The following is a 24,506-nucleotide window of genomic DNA, read 5'->3' as shown; positions in this document are numbered from 1 at the left end:
AGATCCAGGGGAGCTGTGTGTGTTTTTCCACAGGAGGAAGAAAACCCCCTGTGGATCCCTGAAAGACTCACTCGAAGAGCTCCTTCACAACTCCAGAATAAGAAGGATGGAGGCCAAGTGGGTGATGAAGACTCTCCTACTCGGGATGATGGTTCCTAGTATGATGGGAGAGTTACGGTGGGCCATCATGTCTACCTTCCCCTACCGATGCCAGTGATGCATAATGCCCAGGAGTTCCCTAGATTTTTCACAACTAATAGAGAGTTGGGGCTTGCCTTTTTGCCTTTAGATCCTCAGATACAGAGTTTTCAGGATGAGAGAACCTTGTCATTGGTAGGAAGCTTGTGCTTTACTGTGATTTCTTCATTAAAGGATAATTTTATTCATATGGATCCAGAAAGATCTAATGCTAATCCTTTTGAATTAATGGAAGCTGTACTGATCTTTCTCCTATGGCAATGATTGCTGGAGGATATAGTGAGAAGGGACAGATTACTTTTGATTGGAAAGGGGCATTAGGCAACAGTCTGAGTGAGGGACAGAGCTCTGGATCATCTGATTGGTCCTCCTCCAATGTTAAGTATACCCCTTTTAAGAGAACTAATTATTCAGCTGCTCCAATTTGTGTTTGGCTGCCCTTTATTTGGGTTGTGAGTAATGATACCTTAGGTAAGAATCAGAAAGAAATAAAATTGCTCTGCTTAGAATTGTTTTTATGCATTATGCTGGGATGCTATTAAGCACCCTTTTGCTTTGGTAATGCGCATGCCTCGATTTGTTCCATTTCCTGTTGAGGTGCCAAGTAGTTTGAGTTTGTTTAGGGAAAAGCGAGATTTTTGGGATCTCTGCTATTATTGTGGGCCTGATAGCTGCCGCCGCGGTTACTGCTTCGGTTACCGCCTCGGCCCTTGCACTTTCCGCCACTGTGCAGACAACTCAAACCATTAATGAACTATCAGCCACTGTGACCATGGCCCTAGATAAACAGGCCACTGCCAATTCTCAGATACAAGGAGGCCTGATGTTGGTAAACCAACAGATTAATTTGGTTCAGGAACAATTGGATATATTGTGGCAGATGGCCCAATTGGGATGTGAACAAAAGTTGCCTGGCCTTTGTGTTCACTTCAGTACAATATGAGAATTTTACAAGAGCAGCTAACCTGTCAAAAGCTCTGTCTCAACATTTATTACAGAATTGGACTTTTGAGTTTGAGCAGACACTCCGTGAGTTGAGAGTGGCGATCCTGCAAGTGAATTCGACGCGTCTGGATCTTTCTCTGATGGAAGGCCTCTCCTCCTGGATTTCATCTGCATTTTCTTATTTTAAGGAATGGGTGGGGGTGGAATCATTTAGCCTAGTTCTCTGCTGTGGAATAGTGTTGATGCTTTGGATGGTGTGTAAGCTCAGAGCCCAAACAAAAGAGACAAAGTGATGGTGGCACAAGCACTTGCTGCCTTAGAACACGGAGCCTCCCCTGACATTTGGTTAACCATGTTAAAGCAATAGGTCGCTGGCCTCCCGGCTCTTGCACCCCACGAGGCTAGTCTCATTGCACGGGATAGAGTGGGTAGGCTTCAGCAGCCCAAGGAGTTGCAAGGCTAAGCACTGCACAGGAGAGGTCTGCGGTATAACGACTTTCTCCTGGGAGATAAGTCATCTTGCATGAAGGTTCTATGTCATGATCTCCTTCCCCCAGAAAAACAACATTGGGACTGGTCAGGGCTCCCTCTGGGGATAAGACCCTGGAGAGGAGCTTTGTACATGTTCCAAATTTGCACATGGGGATTTGACCTCTATCTCCACTCCAAAGTTGTGGGTGTCCTATGGCTTCAAAAATAAATGAATAGGGGGAGATGTGAGGAGCCACCCTCACTATCGCTATCGCCATTAGAAGATGGCGCTGACATCCGCTGTCAGTTGGAGTTTACCGTTTAAGCTGTGCCTCACCCGTCATCTGGGGTGATGAGCAAACCACCAATCTCGGCTCTACACGTCTCACTCGGAGCTCCTAGGCTTATATAAGGGGCTGGGTTTCTTAGTTTGGGGTCTCCCTTTCAGAAGCTGATCATCTATCTCTCAAGATGTATTAAAGCATTACTGCAGAAGGATCCGAGTGTCCTGTGTCGTTCTTGCTGGCGAGACGGTAGCGCGGACACATTTGTGCACTAGGGATAAACACTGGCTCCACTTTTAGAGGCCCTACAGACCGCCCAGGCCTCCTAGCTGGCACCCACATTCAGAGGGCTTGGTTTGGTCCAATGCTGGGTGCCCAGTTTTACGGCTGGGTTATAAGGTAGAGTCTTGAAGGTGCTATCTAAATTGATATTATGTTTCCTATGTTAATGTGAAATTTGTGTGGCAGTGCTAGTGCTATATTTTGTCAGTCATTATTTTTTCAAATCATCAAGTAACTCTTGCATTGTGATTTTGTTCCAAGAATCTGGAATAGCACCTAAATTTGTAAATTTTCTTCCATATTTCTCTTCAAGCTTCGATCTGAAGTGACAGATAAACCATTTCCAATACGGCTGGGTAGATAAGTCTGGAGTGATGCTCCATGTGGCATAATCACCTCCTGCTTCTCGATATTTCTTGTATGGGAATGTACGGTTATCACTTAAAATAAATGAACGATCACTTGCTACAGAAGTAGTACAGATATTAGTGATAAAGTAGTCTGTTTTATGATAATGCCAACCATTGACAGCCTGAGGGCGGTGGAAAGGCACACTGTGGTCTCTTTCATGCTGGGGAATGGTGTTTGTACAAATTGCTTTACAAAAAGGACACTGTTTCCAGCAGCCACAGAAATGCTCAGAGAGAATTTTCTCAATGTCAGGAACCATTTCATCTATGGGACTCTCTGAGCAGTCCTCTTCTACTTTCCTCATTGCAGGATCCAAAGCTGCACTCATGGCTTCTTTGAGAAAATCACTATCCTTAATCTCCTGGTGCTCGATGCTTATCAGGTCTCTTCTTGGAAAGATCAGGTTGCTCCCTAGGTGATCACAGAACAAATCCAACCATCCAGAAGCAGTGCTGCTTTCACTGTTAGCTACTTCTGTGGTCTTATAGATGGCAGTGAGGATGGCATTCTTGATGTCACCTAAAATTATTTTTAAAAAGTTTTTCTTTTTTCACCTTCATTTTCTGAACAGTATGTTCTAATCTGTTCACTAATGTAATCCCTGAAAAGGATTGTGGCTGATGAATATATTGCCAATAGTTATCAAAGTTTTCTTTTTCTGCCAGAGAAATGAGAATACATCTCTCCAAGTTAGCCCTGTTTCCATTGAATGCAGGGCAGGTAGCTCGCATGTCCCCAGCTACTTTAGGACCCATTTTGTCCCATACGGTGTCATAGATAGCAGGAGTGAGCTTGAGCCACAGGAAGTCAACAAAGGATGTGATGGAGGTGGCACCTTGGCAGGAGATCTTAAAACTCAAGAAGAAATCATCTTTCTTGCTCTCCAGATAGTTCACAGGATCATTTGCTCTCTTGAAAGCCTTGTGCATTTCCTTGAATCTCTTGGATGCTCTTTGGAATAAGTATAATGATAAGTCAATGGTGTAGTCTCTGGTAAACGTGTAGTCTTTCTCAGGGGGAACAGATTTCAGTTCATTTTCTATTATCCTCAGGATTGTATGAAAGTCACTCTGACTGTAATCACGCTTTTGCTTCCAAATGTTTTTTATTGTTTCATCAAATATTAAAAGAGTGGTATTAACAGTTTCATCAATGGACTCTTTATGACAAGGTTCTAAACTCCTTGGAATTATATGATATCTTTTTTTCATTTGAACATGCTTGTCATAATTGATGCAAAATGTTTCTCCATTCTTTATTTTTAGTCTTTCTGCAATATTTTTGTCCTTTGCGAAATGATTTAGAAAAATGCTTTCAGCATCCCCATCTATGTTAGGTTCTGTGACAGGAGGTGCAGTAGAAGACACATTGTAGATCCAATTTGTCCAAACTTGATTGAATTTCTCACGCAACTCTTCATCACTTAACTCTTTACCTTTCACACTTAAAGCCAACTTTCGGCTCCTCTCTAACAACTCATTTTCATATTGTGACTTTTGTTTTTCTAGTCTTTCTTGGCTTTGTTTAAGACTAATGAGTTCATTGCCTTTACTTCTGGTGTCTGAAATAAGTGCATCTTTAAGAATCAGTAGCTTATGTTCAAAATTTGCTTTCCATTGAATCAATGTTTCACTATCTGGGTCTTGTTCAAAATACTTGTCAAATTCTTGCTTGATGGTTTCATATTTTCTGTTAAGTGGACCTTCCAGGGCATTAGTTGTGAGTGTAAGGATTTTCCCATTCTGAATCTGATTGTTCAGCTGATTCTGTAATTCCAGCACATGACTCCTCAGCTCCCAAGTCCAGTGGTTATACATGGTTTCCAGTTTACTCATGGCTATGACCTCTTGGGTGTTCCTGAAACTGAAAATGAAGTTCTCACTGACCAGGGCTTTCCACAAATCTTGAATTCGCAATTTTATATCTGAGATCTTCATGATTTTTCCCTTGATTCCTGCTGGGCATTCCTAAGAATCCCAGTCTTCAACTCCTGGACATTATGACTATAGCAAGGATTGGGAGGAGCCATTGGTGGATTGCCATCCCAGAGGTGGGCAAAGTAGTAGACATGACTATTGGCATCAAATTTAATGACATCACTGAATCGGGTTATGTTTGTGCACTCTTCCTGTTCAGCAGCTAATGCTGTCATTTCATCCAGTCTCTGTTCTAGTCTCCTTCGTCCTTCCATAGTTTGGTCTTTTGCTGTTACTTCGCCTACATTCTGATGGACAAAGATGCAACTGGGGGAGATTTTCACTTGTTTCATTCTCAAAAAGGCCTGGACAACTATTTGTAGGATATCTTGCATCTCTGATGGATTCTCCCCAAAAATATTGATCAGAGTCAGGTTTCCTAGGCCAATGACAAATGTTGCCAACTCATTGTCCCAATTCTGGGATTTATTGTTGAGTTCTGGAGCTCGAAGTCCTTCTGTGTCAACAGCAAGCATAAATTCAAAGCCAAGTTCTTCTGTGAATTTATCATCCACCTTTAGGAACTGCATGTAGGCCCCCTTGGTACATCTGCCTGCACTAACTGTGAACTCTAACCCAAACAGGGCATTCAGTAGGGTAGACTTCCCTGAGCTTTGCAGGCCAAGGATAGAGAGAACAAACAGCCTTTTATCTCCAAGTTTCTCTGAGACCTTGTCAAAAACAGCTGCCATCCACTTTACAGGCACATATGAAGCATCCCCATCCATGAGCTCAATGGGAACACCAGCTACCAACAGATCTGCAGCTATTTGGGGGAGGCAGAGGAAAAGGCTGTCCCTAGAGGAGGAAATTTCTTCCAGAGCTTCATAGATCTGGCCAACTTCTCGGAGAAGGTGCTCAATTCCTAAAGTGCAGTCAAGAATCTCAGTAGATATGGCTTCTATCTGTTTCTGCCAGAGTGTCAGGGAGCTGCTCTTCTCTGCCTTTTGCTTTTCTTCCTGAACCACTGACCACAAAAATTGTTTTTTCACATGTAGTTTTTCTAAGTCTCCTGAGGTTAGGTTTTCCAAACCCACACTTAACCAGTATAAGAAGTACAGTTTGAGATCATTTTCTGAGTCTTCTATAAGGCTCTGTAGGACTGACTGCATTAAATCATTGATAGGAGAGGTCTTTTCAAATTGCTGCCATCGTATTTTTTGTTTTTCTGTCTCAATGTCACTCTTGTGTTGTTCTATGCTCCTATGCCCTTTTTCTTGCAGATGATAGAGTTCTTTGTCCTTCTTACACCAAAGGTGCCACAGTTGTCCCTGAAGAGGCAACAACTTTTCTTTTAACTGAGATAACTTAGATTGATTCAGGAGTTCCATGTTTGTCTGGGCTTTTTCTTTGGCTTCCATAAATTTTATTTGATCTTCATCAATCATTATTCCTTGTTTTCGAGCCACCTGTGAACAGTCTTCTATACTGAGAGCAGTGCCAGAGATCTCGAGCAAATGCTTGATGGTAGTCATGATTTCTTCTGTTAATTCTGCTTCATTTCTATTCCTAATGCCAATTCTCACCCTTTTGCCAGAGTTATTACTCACAATTTTTTCTTTGTCATCAATTAAACAGATCAGACATTTCGATGACTGCCACAGGTGTCTGACAAGATTCTGGTTTTCTTTATTTTTATCAGAAGCTGACATGAGGATCACGATGAGAGAAGAGACATCCTGCAGGAAGCTGAGTTGTTGCCTATGTTCTTTGGCATCTCCATGAAGACTGGTGAAGGCCACACACTTGTCAAACATGTCCTCACTTTGGCCTCCAGGACAGAACCAGCAGATCTCCACCACTCCCTCCATCAGGAGACAGTGTTTGCTGCTTCCTCTGCAGTGTCTGTGAAAAAACACATCATGTTTATGTCTGCTGAGAAGAGAGTTCATGATCTGAGATTTGGAAGCAGAAAGGCTATTTCCAACTCTAATGAAGGACACAATGGAACTAGAGACACAGCACGCACATCTGCTGTTTCTTGTGACTGTAGCTTTTGTCCTGTGGTGATTTACTTGAGTCTTGCCAACTTTTCCTAACTTGTCTGAGAGACCAGAGAGAGAATTCCATCTGAGAAGTATTGGGATTTGGTACCACAAGGGGCAGTGCAAATTGACAAATGGAAAGTTTGGACAAAATATATTGCCTGGCAAGATCATCTGCACAATGAAAAATGGCCATCTGGATGTCCATTGGGTGAATGTGATCCTGGTACTCAGTGGCTGAGGAATTACTGACTTCCACTCTGTCATCAAAAAACTCTTCATATGGATCAATAACATCATTTTCTTGGTTGGAGGGATCTACAAAGTCTTGGGTTTTTGCATTTCCAGCTTTTTTGAAGACCAGATGTCTGAACCCACAATCTAGTACAAGAAGCTTTTGTAGGAAATAGAAGGGAAGTTCCTGTTCAGATATTGGCTGTGTGTTGTACACAGAAGTCTTGTAGATAAAATGGAAGTCATCTCTGCCCATCCTTTTTGGGTAATGATGCTGTAGTCCTAGACGCTGGAGTAAGTCTAGGAAAGGTCCTTTTACTATCACCTCTTTTTCATTGTTATCATCATCGTGTTTTTCATAAGTTTCTTTCTTTTTATTCAGGAAACTTTGCAATTGTTTTTTCACTTCATCCATCTGTAAAGAATATACAGTGTCTACATATTTCTCATCAATGAGTAATCTCAAGTTATTCTCTAGACTCCCCAATCATTATCTGTTGTAAATTTTGTGAGGACATGTGCAACTTTAGTAGACAGTAAATGCTCCATGTGCTGCCTTGTTAATGCCAAGCATTGTGCTTTTTCTTCTGGAGAAATGGCTGAGCCCCCAACTGTGGGTGTCAGAGCTTTGAGCACCAGGAATGCCTGTGCCCTGTCAGTGCAGATAGTTTTGAGTTCCTGATATCTGTGTTGGACAGTTTGTATTTCATCCAGAAGGTAGGTTAACTCAGCACACCCAAGGAGAGGCTGGAAAATCCTGCTTTCCAGCTGATAACCTGCACCAGCTGCGATGGAGAGTAGTAGCAGCTGCATGTCTGGCTGCTCTGCTTTTCTAAGGTAATTCAATAAGGAGTTCAGAGCTGTGGTGATATTCTGTGTAGCCTTTCTCTGAGCCTCTTCCAGTGTTTCTGGGGACTCAGATTTGTTTGCTTCTGTGAGAGATTTTTGGAATTCTTTTAAATTTTTAAGGAATTCAGAAGATTCAGTGATTAAGATTTGTTCTTCTTCTGACTCTGTCTGGGAGATCCACTGCATGATTGACTTCACCTGAGGAAAGTTTTTCACTTTGTAAACATGAGGTTCTAGAAGGCAGCGTAACTGAAGTTTAATAAAATGAGTATTCATAATGGAAGTGTTTTTGCAAAAGTTGACAGTTCTTATGAGAAAATTCTGTAGATTCAAATTTGTGAGGCATGTATTAATCCAAATATCATACCCTTTTGTTTTGTCAGCCAGTACTTGCATGAAATCCATCAGATTATTAAGTTGTTCTTCAGGGTTAGAGACTTCCCAGGATTTCATACCACCCAGGAAACTTCTTGCTTCCTTTATGGAACTCAGCAACTTCTCTGTATCCTGGATGTTGGCAACAAGGCCTGTCAGAGCAGAGTAGTTGTGTGCCAGGCAGCTAGCCACCAGAAAGGGGTTCTTAAAATCATTTAGGTGGTTAGATAAGATGATGTCCCAAATGGGCACCAGCTGAAGTTCTCAGTCAATGACAGACCAGGTTTTGTTGCTTGCAATAAGGCCAGTTGTCCACTGAGCAATTCCATTAGCTTCTGGCGGTCCACCTAACTGGGCCACAGATAATTGGACTTTGATTTGGAGCTGTTGATCAGCTGCCTTTGTGTAGGATCTTACTGAATGTGAGTCTGATATTGTCATCTCTCCCCCAACTTCAATCCCAAAACCACTGTAGCTACCCCTTATGTAAGCATTCAAAGCTTCTGCTGTTTGTTGCTTTACATGATCCAGATGGTCACTTTTGAAACCCTCTGAAACGGCCTTCCAGCTGTAGATTCCCCCAAGGTGCAGAGGGCCTTCATTAGCATGAGAACCAAATCTGCTGAAGAAGTTTTCAGTCCTGTTCCTCACTACAAGGAATCTGTCTGGTCCATCAGTGTGTTCCAGCTGCTCTTCAATGATTTTCAGTTCCTTGAGAGCAGCAGTGGAGAGCTGGAGCTGATCAATTTGAAAGTGGAAGGAGGCTAGTGGGTTGTAGCTAAATATTGATGAACAGAAATAAGAGTGCTTAGAAGCTGATTGGTGGGTATCTTTGGATTCCGAATGTTTGACACTGTCCATCCCACCTTCAGTACTAAATCCCCAGCCTCCACCCTTGGCTGACAGCATTAACCTGAAACCGAGTTTCTCCACAGTTTCAGTGAACAGGGATTCTTCTTTGGAAGATGCAAACTCTTTTGTTTCCATCCGTTTACCTTGTTCAGATCCAAAGCGAAAGATTTCCTGAGGGACCCTGAGTAGTTCTTCTCTCCTTGCTACCAGGTCCTTTTGGTGACAGGTCTTATAAATTCCCTGCAGAGCCAGCCCTCCAGATGCCCATCTTACCAGGTCTCTATCTGAGAAGTTTTCACTGTTTGCCAGTGTCTGTTCTATGTGACTGAGATGTCTCTCCATTGTTTCAGTGACGTCTTTTAGGGGCACTTCGGGTCCAGGCCAGCACTCTTCAGGGATCTCCATTGCTTGTCTCAGCTCTGCTTCTTTCCTCCTCACTGCCTCTTCCTGTCTGTGTTTCCCTTGTGACTGCAAGGCCCTAAGTTCCTGCAGTGCCTGTCCTGCCTGCCTCTGCCTGTTCTTTAACATCTGTCCTGGAGTCTCCTGGAACTCTGCAACACTATTTGGCTGTGAGAGGTCCAGCAGCTTCTCTAGGGCCTTTTTCTCCCATGTGTGTTGTGTCTGGGACTTCAGCTTCTGGAGGTCTTTTTCGTCTAAGTGTTGTAAAGCCTGGGCACAGGTCACACCCAGGTCTTCTTGAAGCTTAGGCAGCCAGTAGTCAACAGACAGCCCCACTTCTGTCAGCACCTCCTGGAGATCTTGCTGTCTTCTGCTTCTGTATTGAGACTCATCAGGGATGTTCTTTGTTGTTGCCATAGCTCTGTGAAGATCAGATTTATATTTAGTCTGTGTATCAGCTGTAAGAATTCTTTTCCACATTATTTAATGTGTGAGGGTTCTTAGGAAGCTAGTCTGCAAAGTTTTCCATGCCTTTATTGGGAGATGTCATTCTGTAAAAATGTGTCTGATTGGTTTGAATAAAGCACTGTTGGCCAATATGGAAGCAAGATAGGTGGGACTAGGAGTCGAGGAGGATTCTGGGAAAGAGGGACACAGGCAGACACAATGTTGGCTCTGCCAGAGTAGTAAGAGGTCTGGACCCTTTTCTATGGTAAGAGAAATACTCAGACTAACAATTATGGGTTAAATACATAAGTCAGAGCTAGCCAGTAAAAAACAAGCAAATGGCCAACAGCTTCATAATTAATATAGTGTCTTGTGTGTTATTTGGGGACTGCAACTGTGGCAGGGCCCAGGCGGCCTGCAAGGAAGACAACAAGTTACATGCTTTCATCTAATTATATTATTTACAGTTGTTTAAAATCTTTGTTATATCCTATTCTATTTGCTGCATATAATTTATGTGTCTAGCAATGATTAAGAGCTTCAATGTAATAAATTAATTTTAAGCATTTCCTCCTACATTGACTGAACATAAGAACCATTAAATCAGAGAAGCATCACCCTTTACAATTGCCACAAACAACATAAAATGCCTTGGGGTAACCCTAACCAAACAAGTGAAAGACCTGTATCTTAAGAACTTTGAATCTTTAAAGAAAGAAATTAAAGAAGCCCTCAGAAAATGGAAAGATCTCCCATGCTCTTGGATAGGTAGGATCAATGTAGTAAAAATGGCAATCCTGCCAAAAGCAATCTACAGATTCAATGCAATCCCCCATTAAAATCCCAGCACAATTCTTCACAGACCTTGAAAGAACAATAATCAATTTTGTATGGAAAAACAAAAGGCCCAGGATAGCCAAAACAACCCTGTTCAACAAGGCAACGTCCGGAGGCATCACCATCCCTGACCTCAAGCTCTATTACAGAGTTATAGTCCTGAAAACAGCTTGGTATTGGCACAAAAATAGACAGGTAGACCAATGGAATCGAATTGAAAATCTGGGTATTAACCCACACACGTACGAACATCTGATCTTTGACAAAGAAGCTAAAAATATACAATGGAATAAAGAAAGCATCTTCAACAAATGGTGCTGGCATAATTAGAGACTGGCATGTAGAAGAATGCGGATCGATCCATGTTTATCGCCATGCACAAAACTTAAGTCCAAATGGATCAAAGACCTCAACATAAATCCAGCCACACTGAACCTCTTAGAAGAGAAAGTGGGTGGTACCCTTGAACGAATTGGTACAGGAAACAGCTTCCTGAACATAACACCACTAGCACAGACAGTGAGATCAACAATTAATAAATGGGACCTACTGAAACTGAGAAGCTTCTGTAAGGCAAAGGACACAGTCAGCAAACAAAAAGGCAGCCCACAGAATGGGAAAAAATATTCACTAATCCCACATCTTACAGAGGGTTGATCTCCAAAATTTACAAAGAACTCAAGAAGCAAGTCTCCAAAACAGCAAAGGACCCAATTAAAAAGTGGGCTGCAGAACTAAATAGAGAGTTTTCAATAGAGGAGTCTAAAATGTCTGAGAGGCTCTTGAGAAAGTGCTCAACATCCTTAGCCATCCGGGAAATGCAAATCAAAACAACTCTGAGATACCATCTCACTCCTGTCAGAATGGCTAAAATCAAAAACACCAATGACAATTTATGCTGGAGAGGATGTGGTGAAAGGGGGACACTCCTCCATTGCTGGTGGGAGTGCCAACTGGTTCAGCCACTTTGGAAATCAGTATGGAGATTCCTCAGAAAAATGGGAATAAACCTACCACAAGACCCAGCAACTCCACTCTTAGGCATATATCCAAAAGATGCCCATTCATACAACAAAGATGTCTGTTCCACTATGTTCGTAGCAGCTTTATTTGTAATAGCCAGAACTTGGAAGCAACCTAGATGTCCCTCACCCGAAGAGTGGATAGAGAAAATGTGGTACATCTACATAATGGAGTACTATTCAGCAGAAAAAAATAATGGAATCCTGAGATTCACAGGCAAATGGATGACACTAGAAGAAACCATCCTGAGTGAGGTAACCCAGTCACAAAAAGAGAAACATGGCATGTACTCTCTCATATATGGATTTTAGACATAGATCTGGGGAGTGCCAGCCTACAATCCTATGGCCAGAGAGTCTGGGAAACAGAAACTTCATTTAGTGGCTGGTTAAGTACTGAGCTGAACTCAAGAAAGCCAGTAACAGAGAGGGAGGACTGATGATCAAAGGGATTAAGACTGGGCTGGTTTAACCCCCAGAAACAGCTGACCAGACAAAGGTTAACTCTTGAATGCCAGGCATCAGCCTGGGAATCCAGCATGGGACTGATCAAGACCCCTGAATCTGGGTGTCAGTGAAGAGGCCTAGGTAATCTATTGAGCCTTGGGCAGCAGATCAGTACCCATCCCAAGTATACACACGGACTCTGGACTCCCATAGAACAATGTGAGGTGCACTCTCACCCTGAACTCTTGGGGAAGGGTCTAGGCCCTGCCCTATATGAAATGACAGACTATGGACACCCCCATGGAGGGCCTCACCCTCCCTGGGTGAATGAGGGTATAAGGGGGGATGGGGGAGGGCACGGGAGGAGGGGCGGGAAAGGGAGAGGGACTTGGAACTGACTTGTGAAGCAACCTTGTTTCTTATCTAAATTTAAAATGGAAAAAAATATATAAAAAAATAACCATTAAATTCATGGTTAAATTTGAATACATAGTTAGGTGGCACCCAATTTTTTATCTTAAAGTAAGAGTGATTTCCAAATGCTTAACTTTTCTGTATTTTTTCAATGAAAACTGTTTCCAGTGAAAATTCCTTGAATACATCTTAAATAATGTAGTATTGATTTGTTTATGTATGTCACTCATGTCTATTTTTTAATTTTTTTACCAGGATGCTATCATAGAGTCCTTTATATTGTGATCATACATTATGACTAAGGGAACTTATAAAAGAATCAGTTTAATTTCAGTCTTATGATGTCAAATAGTTAGAATCTATGACCATAGTGTCGGGGGGATGGCAGGGGCCAGGCAGGAATGTTACCGGAGCAGTAAATGAGAGCTCACAGTTTGAAACACAAGTTCAATACAGACAGAAATTGAGTTTGTGTGTATCTCTCTGTGTGTAGGTGTGTGTGTGTGTGTGTGTGTGTGAGAGAGAGAGAGAGAGAGAGAGAGAGAAAGAGAGACAGAGAGAGAGAGAGAGAGAGAGAGAGAGAGAGAGAGAGCAAGAGGAAGTCAGAGACAGAGAGAGTCACAGACAGACAGAGACACAATCAGACATGGAGACACAGAGAAAGACAGACAGGGAGAGAAGGGAGGGAAATGTAAGGAGAGATTAGCAAGACAGACAGACAGAAAGATAGATAGATAGATAGATAGATAGATAGATAGATAGATAGATAGATATTGGGAATGTCTTGAATCTTTTGAAACCTCAAAGCCAGCCTCTGGTGACATACCTCCTTCAACATGGGCACACCTCCTAATCCTTCAAAAGGAGTTCCACCAACTGGGTACTAAGAATTCATATAAATGAGACTATGACTATTCTCATTCAAGCCACCACCTAATACTCCCAAAAAATCCATGGCTATTGAATAATGCAAAGTGTATATAGTCCAATTTGAAAAGTCCTCATATTCTTTCAGTCTCAACACAGTTTAAAATCCAGTCTCTTCTGAGACTGAGGACAATTTCTGAATTGTAATTCCCCATAAAATCAATAATGAAAATTACATATTTTCAATATACAATTGCAGAGAATATAAATTACCATTTCAGAGGACATACACAGGAGCAACACTATAATAAAACAGCACAAACTCCAAATCCCATAATGACTCTCTGTCTTATGTCAAAGGCTGTAAATGGCTCTATTATTCCAGTTTTGTTGACTACAACACACTTCTCTTCCTTTGCCTGGTTATTCCCTGTATGGATTTTTTTTGGGCCGATATCTTATAGCCCTTGCATTTCCCATATCTTGAGATCTCCTTCAGCATCTAGGATTCTCTTTCACAGATTTGAAAGATGGCCTTTCAGGGTCTCTTGTTCAGGGACTCCCCTGCTTCAATGCTTAGCTTCCCTGGTTCTCCTGATTCATGGAGAATTAATCTACAATCCCTTTACTCTCGTATCCTCATGACTGGAAAGCCTGAAGTATGTGGGTAATATTGCCATATTTGACTACCAACTTGGAAGAAATATTGGCACCCTTGAATTACATTTGTGAAAGCTTTGAATTGTTACTGCTTTTTATGAGCAGAATATTTCCTAAGGCCCTTTCTTCCCACAAGCTGGAAGCTCAGGTGATGGTTGTCTTGCCCTGAGATTACCCACCTCTTTATTCTATTTCAGATAGAGTGTTCTTTAAATTTCTTATCTCTGTTAGCAGAAGCCTAGGATCAATGTTAAATTTCTTGATATAAATATCAAGATGCACATTTTATATTGGTTTTTCACCACCTTGCTCTTTTTCATTGTAGACTTTCACAAAGCTATTACTAGGAACTTTACAATATTAACCCATCTTGAACTTTCCCTTGTCAAGGAAATTATTACAATACTTTTCCATTTTTTCCTCAGGCAGATTCTTAGAATAATAGCCATATTTCATTCCACAGTCACATTTTATTCTAATATCTCACAATAATTTTCTAAAGACAAGTTGTTATATTATTGCACTCTGAAACTCCTTAATTAAGCCATACTGTCATACACAGAATAAATCTCAGTTGACCATGTCATATAATTTTTCATATGCTGTTGGATTTGAGTTTAAATATTTTGCTCATGAGAGGTAATATATATTTGGAGACTTCAGTACCCGACTCTTATCAATGTACAGATCATCCAGAAAAAAACTAGACCAAGAATTACTGGTTCTAACAGAAATGATGAACCAAATGGATCTACCAGATATGTATAGAACATTTCACCTAAACAACTTTCCAGCAATTTTCTCCAAAATTGAGTCATACTCAGTCACAAAGTAAGTTTTAACAGACACAAGAGAATTGTGACACCCTCCTCCTACATCCTATTAGACCTGCACAGATTAAAGCTCAATTTCAACAACAACAGAAACAATAGGAAGTCTATAAACTCATGGGAACTCAACAACTTTCTACTGAATAACTGGTAATGCAGTTGGGTAAATGCAGAAATAAAGAAATTAAAGACTTCCTAGAATTAAATGAAAATGAATGCATAATGTACACAAACTTCTGAGACACAATGAAAGAGATTGGAGAGATCTGCTCCAACATAGCAGCACAACTGAAAGCTTAGGTAAAAAATGAAGCAAGTGCATTCAAGAGAAGTAGATGCAATAAAATAATCAAACTGAGGGCTAAAATCAATAAAATAGAAACAAAGTGATCAATACCCCCTCCCAAATTAATAAAACAGAGTTGGTTCATTGAGAAAATCAACAAGATATAATAATCCTTGTCAAAACTCACTAAAAGAGAGAATATCCAATTATCAAAATCAGAAATGAAAAGGGACAAATAGGAACAGACATGGAGGAAATCCAAAGACTCCTTAAGTTGTACTTTAAAAACCTATACTCAAAAAAATCAGAAAATCTAAAAGAAATGGAAAACTTTTTCAATTGATACCAATTACCATAGTTAAATTAAGGAGAGATTAACAATTTAAATAGATCTTTAATTCCTAAGGAAATAGAAACAGTAATTAATCCCCCCCAAAAAAGCCCAGGGCCAGATGGCTTTAGTGCAGAATTCTACTAGGCCTTCAAAGAAGAGCTAACACAAATACTCCTGAAATTATTCCATAAGTAGAAACAGAAGGAACATGTCCAAATTCATTTTCTGAGACCAGTCATCCTGACACACAAACCATACAAACCACGCAAAGATTCAGCAGAGAAAGAAAATTATAAAACAGTTTACTTTATTAATATAAATGTAAAAATACTCAATAAAATATTCACAAACCTAACCCAAGATGACATCAAAGATCATACATATCAAGTCGCTTCATCCCAGAGATGCATGGATGGTTGGTGAAACCATATGAAAATCAGCCAAAGGAATGCACGATCTTAACAAACTGAAAGAAAAAACACATGATTGTCTTAATATGTGCTGAAAAGCCTTTGACAAAATCCAACACCTCTTCATGGCAAAAGTCTTGGAAACATCAGGAATACAAGAGACATAAATAAACATAATAAAGGCAACATGCAGCAAGCAGGTAGCCAACATCAAATTAAATGCAGAGAAACTCAGAGCAATTCAGAAATTAAAAAACCCTGTCATCTTGAAGGGACCAGACCCTCACCCAGTCCCCTGCTTTGGCAGCCATGACAGGCTTCAGAGAAGACCCAGTAAGACCATGGCCTCTGACTCAGGAACATGTGTTGAGTTCCCACTCTTGCCCAGTCCTCTAGTCACTAGGAAGCCAGTTACCCTCCATGTGACAAGGAACCAATCAGAAGTTAGCTGGCAGGCTCTGGATGTGCTAAATGGTAACATTGGAATGCAGAGCATGACAACTGCCCTGGGAGGGCCTATATACCATAGCAACGAGTTGACCAATCAAACAGGACAGGTCATAGAGAAAGAAATTAGGAAAACAACACCCTTTTCAAATGCCACAAACTATATAAAATATCTTGAGGTAACTGTAAACAACCAAGTAAAAAACTTGATGATAAAGCTTAAAGTCTTTGAAGAAAGAAATTGAGAAAGATATCAGAAGATGGAAAGATCTCCCATGCTCATAGATTGGTAAGATTACCATAGTAAAAACAGCCATCTTACCGAAAGCAATCTACAGATTCAATTTACTTCCCATTGAAATTCTAATGCAATTCATTACACACCTTGAAACCACAATACTCAACCTCATGGAAAAATAAATCCAGGGCAGCAAAAGCAATCCTGGACAATAAAAGAACTTCTGGAGGCATCACCATTCCTGATTTCCAGCTCTATTACAGAGCTATAGTAATAAAAACTACATGGTATTCACATAAAACCAGACACATTGACTAATGTAATTAAATTGAAGATACAGCCATAAAACTGCATACCTAAGGATACCTGAATTTTGATAATGAAACCATAAATACACAATGTAAAAAAGAATGCATCTTCCACAAATGGTGCTGGTCTAACTGAATGTCTGCATGTAGAAGACTGCAAAGAGATCCACATCTATTACCCTGCAAGATCGCAAGTTAAAGTGGATCAAAGATTCAACATAATAAAACCAGATACACTGAACCTGACAGAAGAGAAAGTGGGGAATATCCTTGAACTCATTGGCACAGGATTCAACTTTGAGAACAGAATACTGATAGCACAAGCACTAAGATAAACAATCAATAAATGAGACCTGATGAAACTGAAATTTTCTGTAAGGCCAAGGACACAGTCACTAGGATAAAAGAACAGCCAAAAGAATGGGAAAAGATTTTCACCAGCTCCATATCTGACAGAGAGCTAGTATCCAAAGTATATAAAGAATTCAAGAAACTTGATATAAAAATCAAATTAAAACTTGGATAAAGTTCTAAACAGCAAATCTGAACATAAGAATCTCACCAACTGAGAAACAATTAATGAAATGTTCAGCATTCTTACCCATCAGTGAAAGGCAAATCAAAACTACTTTGAGATTCCATCTTATACCCATCAGAAGGGCAAAGATGTCAGGTTGGCTTAAACTAAGGCCTACTTGTGGGCCTGGGTGTTAGTGGGTGTTAGCTAGGCAGGTCAGATTGAGCCACTGGAGACACCCACCTTGGATGTGGTGTAGAGTCACCTTCCCTATATGCATATCCTCAGGGTAGGTTCATCCTTGTCTGTGGTGAAGGGCAGAACCAGCAGCAGGCAAGGTCAGCTTTCCCAGGGTAGTGAAGGGTGTGGCTGGCTCAGCACTGCCCTCTGATTTAATCTTACATGGTTCCAAAAGCCTCCTGAGGTAATACTCACAACAGACACCAACATAGACCCTAGCTGTGACTGAACCATGGATCCAGACATGGTCTTCAGCAGCAGTCTGGGTCCAGATTACATCCTGTCTCAGGGTGGACGGAATGGACACTCAGTTGGGAATTTTTTGGCAGTCCTGTGACCTCCAGGAACTGTCAAGGCCTCGGGTTGCAGCCCCAACCCTGGTCCTCTATGTGGCCATTGGTGGCAATGCAGGACCTGAAAATGGCCCTAAAAGGAGACAAAGACCTAAATAGTCCACAAATACTATCAGCTGAGGCTGAGGCTGAAAAAGAATTAGAATTGGTAGAAAAGAGAATATTAGAAGTGCGTGTGGACCATGTGGATCCCAAACTGGACTGCACCATCTAGAATTCCCCTCAGGAATGTTAATGCAGAGGGAAGATATAATACTAGGATGGGTATTTCTGCCACATAAACAGAATAAAAAAAACTGAAAACGTATATAGAAAAGATCTCTGGTTTGATATTAAAAGGTAAGTTAAGGCTTTGTCAACTGACTGGAAGAGACCCAGCAGAAATTATTGTACCTTTAACTAATGAGGAAATTTCCTCCTTATGGTAGGATAATGAATATTGGCAAATGGCTTGCAGTAACTTTTTGGGAATGATTAGTAGCAATTATCCCAAACAGAGAGAATAAAATTCATAAAGAAAACAATTTGGATTCTTCCGTGTATTGTGAGAAAAACGCCTATTTCTGGAATTCTTACATTCTACACTGATGCAAACGAATCAGGTAAGGCAGGTTATAAATCAGGAAATATAAGTAAAGTAGTTCAAAGCCCTTACAACTCTGTACAAAAGGCAGAGTTGTACACCATTGTCATGGTACTTAAAGACTTTTACAATTACAGGAAACCATCAGATAGAACTCATCATATATATATATCACATCAGATCCCATACAGGTCTGCCAGGTCCTCTAGCACAGAGCAATGATGAGATTGATCACTTATTAATAGGAAGCATGTTGGAAGCTTCAGAATTTCATAAGAAACTTCCTGTTACCTGCAAAGGTTTAAAGAAGGATTTTTCTATCACTTGGCAACAAGCCAAGGAAATAGTAAGAAACTGTCCCACCTGTTCATTCTACAATCAAACTCCATGACCAGCAGGCAATAATCCCGAAGGTATTTGCAGAAATGAAATTTGACAGATAGACGTTTTTCACTTTCCAGAATTTGGCAGTTTGAAATATGTACACCATAACAGACACGTTCTCAGGCTTCCAATGGGCTACTGCCCTCAGCTCTGAAAAGGCTGATTCTGTTATCACACACCTCTTAGAGGTGATGGCGGTTATGGGTATACCTGTACAAATAAAAACTGACAATGCTTCAGCATATGTCTCAAGCAAATTAGAACAGTTTTTCAAATATTATAATATAAAACATGGTAACTGGTATACCTTACAATGCCAAGGGAGAAGCAGTGGTTGAGAGATCTAACCAAATCTTAAAGGAAATGCTTCATAAACCGCCAGGGGGGAAAAGACCCCCCCCCACGCACAGATAACATAATGCCTTACTAAGATTGAACTTTCTTAATGCTGATGAAAAAGGACAAACTACTGCAGAAAGACACTGGACTACAGAGAAAACTTCTGAACTGAACCAAGCGGGGTATTTCAAGGATGTTATGACCTCAGTCTGGAATCCAGGATATGTGCTACATTGGGGAAGGGGTTTTGCCTTTGTTTCCACAGGAGAAGAAACACTTTGGATTCCATCAAAATTAGTCAAGATTCGATCTAAATAAAAGAGACCTCAAGAGGAGGAAAGATGACAGCTCATCTACAAGGTCATATTCTACTATGTGTAAGGAGACCTCAGAAAAGGAAAGAGAAGTGTTTTGTGTTTTGTCTTCACAGGAAAACTCAGCTCCAAACAGTGAAAAAATACTGGTTGTATGGATACCTGAAGAAGAATGGATAGCTATCCTGGGGACCATCAAACAAATAATAGTGCACTGTGTGGTATCAAAGTCGAAACCTCTCTATCTTGTTTTTTATAATACCCATTTCTCTTTGTCATGCTTTAGTCCCCATTCATTTAACTGAAGCTGGATTTGAAGTTGGATTGACTCTTCTACTCTAAATCCAAGCGTATTGTTAAAATAAAATTCAGAATTTCTGTATTATATCAAAGAGCCATTGATATAAGACAGAAGAAAACAAAATTAGGGACTGTCATGTGGATACTCGGTTCCTTTTCTGAGAGTCTAATCTCCTTCATGTTTACTATCTTCCTTATTGTTGCCTTCTCCAGTTTGCATACATATAAAAGTTGAAAATTTCTTGGTTAACATTAAAGTTTGCGTTTTCCAGAGAACAAGGAGTTTCTTAACAGCCATCTTCAACCGCTTCGGAAAGAAAATGGGGCACCACTTCATTGACTCCACCTGATTGGACTTGATACATCTGAACTGCCCCACATCATCAACTCCACCTGAGAAGTACAATTCTGAAACCAGCTTGGAACTACATCACTCAACACAACTCCAGACCAAGGGACTGAAATTGTGCACCTTTTACAATCTGGCCAGAGCTTCAGACAAGAGCTTCAATCAACACTAGAACTCCAGTCAAGAACTTCAATAAAGCATCTCCTGACAAACAGAGACTGTTTAACCTACTCAAGATTCTTGTTACACTACCATTTTTCGTCCCACATGTCCCCATGAGATTGTCATTGTCCCAGTTCAGCAGGAAATAGTTTTGAGAATTCCATGCCCCCTTTACCTACTGTTGATATTGCAGCATAGTTTACACCTGTTAGTGTTAATTTTCTATTCTTTTAGGGTTGGGATTGGAAGGAGGTGTTCAGACCTGGGTATCTCTTTCAGATAAGCTTAGGTTTAGATGGGATAGACATGCTTAGGATAAGATATGGGTAGATTATAATTTGTTTCTTGTCTATGTATTTATGCTTTATATATGTTTGAGATATTTTGTTCATTGACACAAGTTAGTTTTGTTTTAAGCTTAAATATCTTCTTTAGACTAAAAGGGGAATTGTAGGAAGACATATTAGGTGACTATGCCACTAACCAGGCCCACTTTGGGTGTGGCTAGAGGCGCATACGGATGTGGTAATAAAAGGCAGTGCAGGAGAGATGCATGCTCTCTTTCAGGCTTCCGGTCCTGTAGTGGAAAGCTGTTGATTCACCTTGGCTGCCAGTTTTCTCTTGTAAGTACTTGCCACAATAAATAGTTGCCTATACCCTCATTAAGTGTGCCATTTATCTCTGCAGTACAGACCCTGGATGCATTGGGGCCACAGACCTTGACATGACCCTCAGCTGCAACTCAGACACAGATATTGCATGTCATCGAAGAGCAGCACATCCCACTCAGATATGGCTGCATCCTGGTTCTCAGACTCCAACAGTGCATGTATATGCATATTATAAGAAGGAGTTGTTAGACTGGCTTATGTGACAGTAGCTGGGTAGTTCAACCTTGGTCATCTGCTTATTAGAGAGACAGAGACCCTAGTGTCTGATCTAGGAGTATGGAAGCCAAATCAGTGCTGAAAGCCTGCAAGTCCTCTGGGCTGTTTCTGGCATTGAGTACATTCTGAAAGTCTGAATATACTGGAATCTGTTGTCTACAGGCAGTAATGAAAGTAGTCACTCATAAGAGATACGGACTTGCCAACTTATCTGCTACCTTCATTCTATTTCATCTCCTCACTTGTCAAGTTTACCACACTGAGAAGCCCAGCCCTATTCAGGGTTGTCTCTTTGCAGTCACTGTTCAGCATGTCAGTCCTGTCTGAAACAGTTTCACAGACTACCACTAAGGTAGGAATCATTTGATTCAGTTGAATTGACAGATTAGAATTAACTATCACATCCAAAACTGATAGCTGGGAAACCAGCGTAGGACTGATCCAGACCCCCTGAATGTGGATGTCAGTTTGGAGGTCTGAGCAATCTATGGGGCCTGTGGTAATAGATTAGTACTTATCTCTAGTACACAAATGGACTTTGGGAGCCCACTCCACATAGAGGAATACTCTCTCAGTATAGACACAAGGGTGGGGGGGAAGGGTCTAGGCCCTGCTCCAAATGATATCAAAGACTTTGAAGATTCCCAATGGAAGGCCTCATCCTCCCTGTGGAGTACAAAGGGGATGGGATTGGGGTTCGGTGGGGGGCAGAGGAGGAGGGGAGGGAAAGGAAACTGGGATTGACATGTAAAACAAGCTTATTTATAGCTTAATTAAAAAAGAATAGCTATCACACAAAGTATCCACAGTTTGATTCATATAGAATCAAAAAATTTCAACAAACCCCCTCAAGTCATTTTTTAAAATATCTACAAATTGACTTTGATGTTCACATGAAAGAAGAAATACACACAAATACCAATACAACACTGAAAGAAAAACAGAACTAATACTTTAATACTTAATAAAAGGAAATAGCAATCAATGATATTTAGTATTCATAGAATTTTAAAGGATGAATGGCAAACACTAAGGTCCAGAAAGATAATCACAGAAATAGAATCTGGGAATCATTGACAAAAGATAAAAGGCAAATGCTATCGAGAAATAATAGAACATCTTTTTCATTATTGGTAGTGGAAATACACATATAAAGCCACATACAGTAAAAAAAATAACATAGACCCCTGTCTTTAAATTTTTAACCTAAAATGTCACATAATTTTGGCCTGATAGCAAAAAACAGTGAGTCATGTAATGCTAGAATCTGCAGAAACACACTATGGAAAGCTGGAGAGCAGTTATCCTATGATATGACTGAGGAAAGGAAACACTGATTTCAGTAGCAGAGGACAGAATGGAAACACTTTAGAATTCATTTGAAGGAGAGAGTCCAGTGTCCGAAGATTCAGCCTCAAGCAGGGAATTTTCCACTCTCAAGTACAGAGTAGTGCATGTGTAGAGGGTTGGAAGCAAGGGTGAAGGTGAGGATCAGAACACAGCATACTGACACTATATGAGAAACAGTAAAGCCCATTACTTTGCATGGTAATTTTAACATTTATAGTAATGAAAAAAGACAGAGTCCACACAAAGTTTTCATTGCACTTTCAGTGTCAGATAAAGAGTAGAGGAGGGAGGGACACGTTTCCTTGGCCTTTGTGTTTTGTTACTGCAATACAAATTAACTAAGCAGGAAATCAAAGAGCCAAAGAAAGAAAAGCAAGACAGATTACAGACAGACTCCGTACCCATGCACACATAAGTAATGGTAATGAGACAGACTCTACACTTACTGTTTAGGCAAGTGACCTTCTGAAGATATCTTGTACATTTATGTCCAGATAAATGACTGCACAGTATCAATCTCTGCACATATACTCAATGTCTCCAACTTTTATATTTCCCTTATTTAGTAGCTAGTTTTAATATTTTTTGGATTAGCTCTGTCCTGCCCTTTAACTTTCCTCTGTCTATCACCCGTACCCCACTTTTTGGTAATAGGCTCTTCTATAACACAAGTGTTCATGTAGGTTTGAAATTACCACGCCTTAATTTTTGGTTTGTCAGTTGCATTTCCTTACCACCTTTTCTTTCCATTCTTAACTTCGCTGAAACCTGCATTATTCCTACTCTTTCACTTTATTTCCATTTACTTTTCCTTCCTTGGTGTTTTCCTCCAGCATTGATCCAATACTAACTGCTACTCTTTTCTGCTCATATACTTCACAACTAGTATCTGAATATTTGAGCATACAGTGCTGTCTAATTTCTTCTCTTTAAATCATTCACAGAAATTTTAACTTCAGTAAAGTGATGGGTAAAAGTGATCTTTGAGTCTGTTAGTTAGCATTATTTGTCAATGAAAAGTGAAAACTTTTAGTGAGATAGTATGCACAAATATCAAGGTAGTCCCATTCCAGTTGCACAAAAATGTTGATTAATGTCACAACCACAAACATACAATATCTCTTAATTTTAAGCTTCCCAGATATATCTTCTTTTTGTGTCGGGTGGAATAAATGACCTTTATTCAACCTATGACAAAAAAATGAATCTCAGTCTAGAGGCTACTCCCAAGGTATTTTTTTTGTGTAACTTCTGTGCCTGCTGTTCTATGGTTGAAAAACTCACTGCTTTATTTCTCTTAATACTTGCCTCTCCTCATCTCTTCAGGTAGAATTACTGTTATGGGGCAGAATGGTAAATTATCATTTTTAACAACCATATTTATGTACATTTATTTATTAAACATTCAAGTACAGTGCAATCTTATTTCTTTATTCTCCAGAAATTATTGGAATTGAAGGGGTGAATTTTTTTAACTTGAAATTTCCTTACTGGTCCTACATATCCACTGTGGTTGTTTATGCCACTAGTATATTACTCTCATGGTTTACTGTATATCATGCATGTTGACTTGAACACATAGACTGATGTTTGAGTTATTGGGCTACACCTCTTTTACAGTGGAGAGAAATAATAATGTAACTCTACAACCTAGTCATTCTTGAATATTGTAAATACTTAAACTAAAGTCATATGGATAATCTTTAAAATGGAAGGAACTAATTTTAGAAATGCAAGCCCAATGCTTTAAAATCAGGATTGAGACAAGTGTGTCCATTTTTCTACACCTTTATGGATGTAGTCTTTGGAATATTAGAATAATAAGGCAAGAGAAAGTAATAAAGTGCATAAAAAGAAAGGAAGAAATTCATGTTCCATTACCTGCTGATGATATGATCCTGTACTCCATAAACTCTAAAG

The 24,506-nt window shown here is 40.2% G+C and overlaps 1 protein-coding gene across 1 annotated transcript in view; it reads right to left on the bottom strand.

Annotated features, from left to right (window-relative positions):
- Positions 1-2,375: 2,375 nt before the first annotated feature.
- LOC110339735 (interferon-induced very large GTPase 1-like) overlaps positions 2,376-24,506 on the bottom strand; it is a 34,101-nt gene continuing 11,970 nt past the window's right edge. Inside the window, 7 exon segments of the mRNA XM_040756882.1 lie at positions 2,376-3,137; positions 3,140-3,202; positions 3,205-4,539; positions 4,542-6,534; positions 6,536-7,269; positions 7,272-9,682; positions 15,757-15,871. Coding sequence (XP_040612816.1) covers positions 2,392-3,137; positions 3,140-3,202; positions 3,205-4,539; positions 4,542-6,534; positions 6,536-7,269; positions 7,272-9,682; positions 15,757-15,773 — 7,299 coding nt within the window. The 5' untranslated portion in view covers positions 15,774-15,871 and the 3' untranslated portion in view covers positions 2,376-2,391.

Source organism: Mesocricetus auratus, unplaced genomic scaffold (genome assembly GCF_017639785.1).
Source record: "Mesocricetus auratus isolate SY011 unplaced genomic scaffold, BCM_Maur_2.0 Super-Scaffold_4256, whole genome shotgun sequence".
NCBI classification, from domain to species: Eukaryota; Metazoa; Chordata; class Mammalia; order Rodentia; family Cricetidae; genus Mesocricetus; species Mesocricetus auratus.
This window is presented reverse-complemented; position numbering and strand designations above follow the sequence as displayed.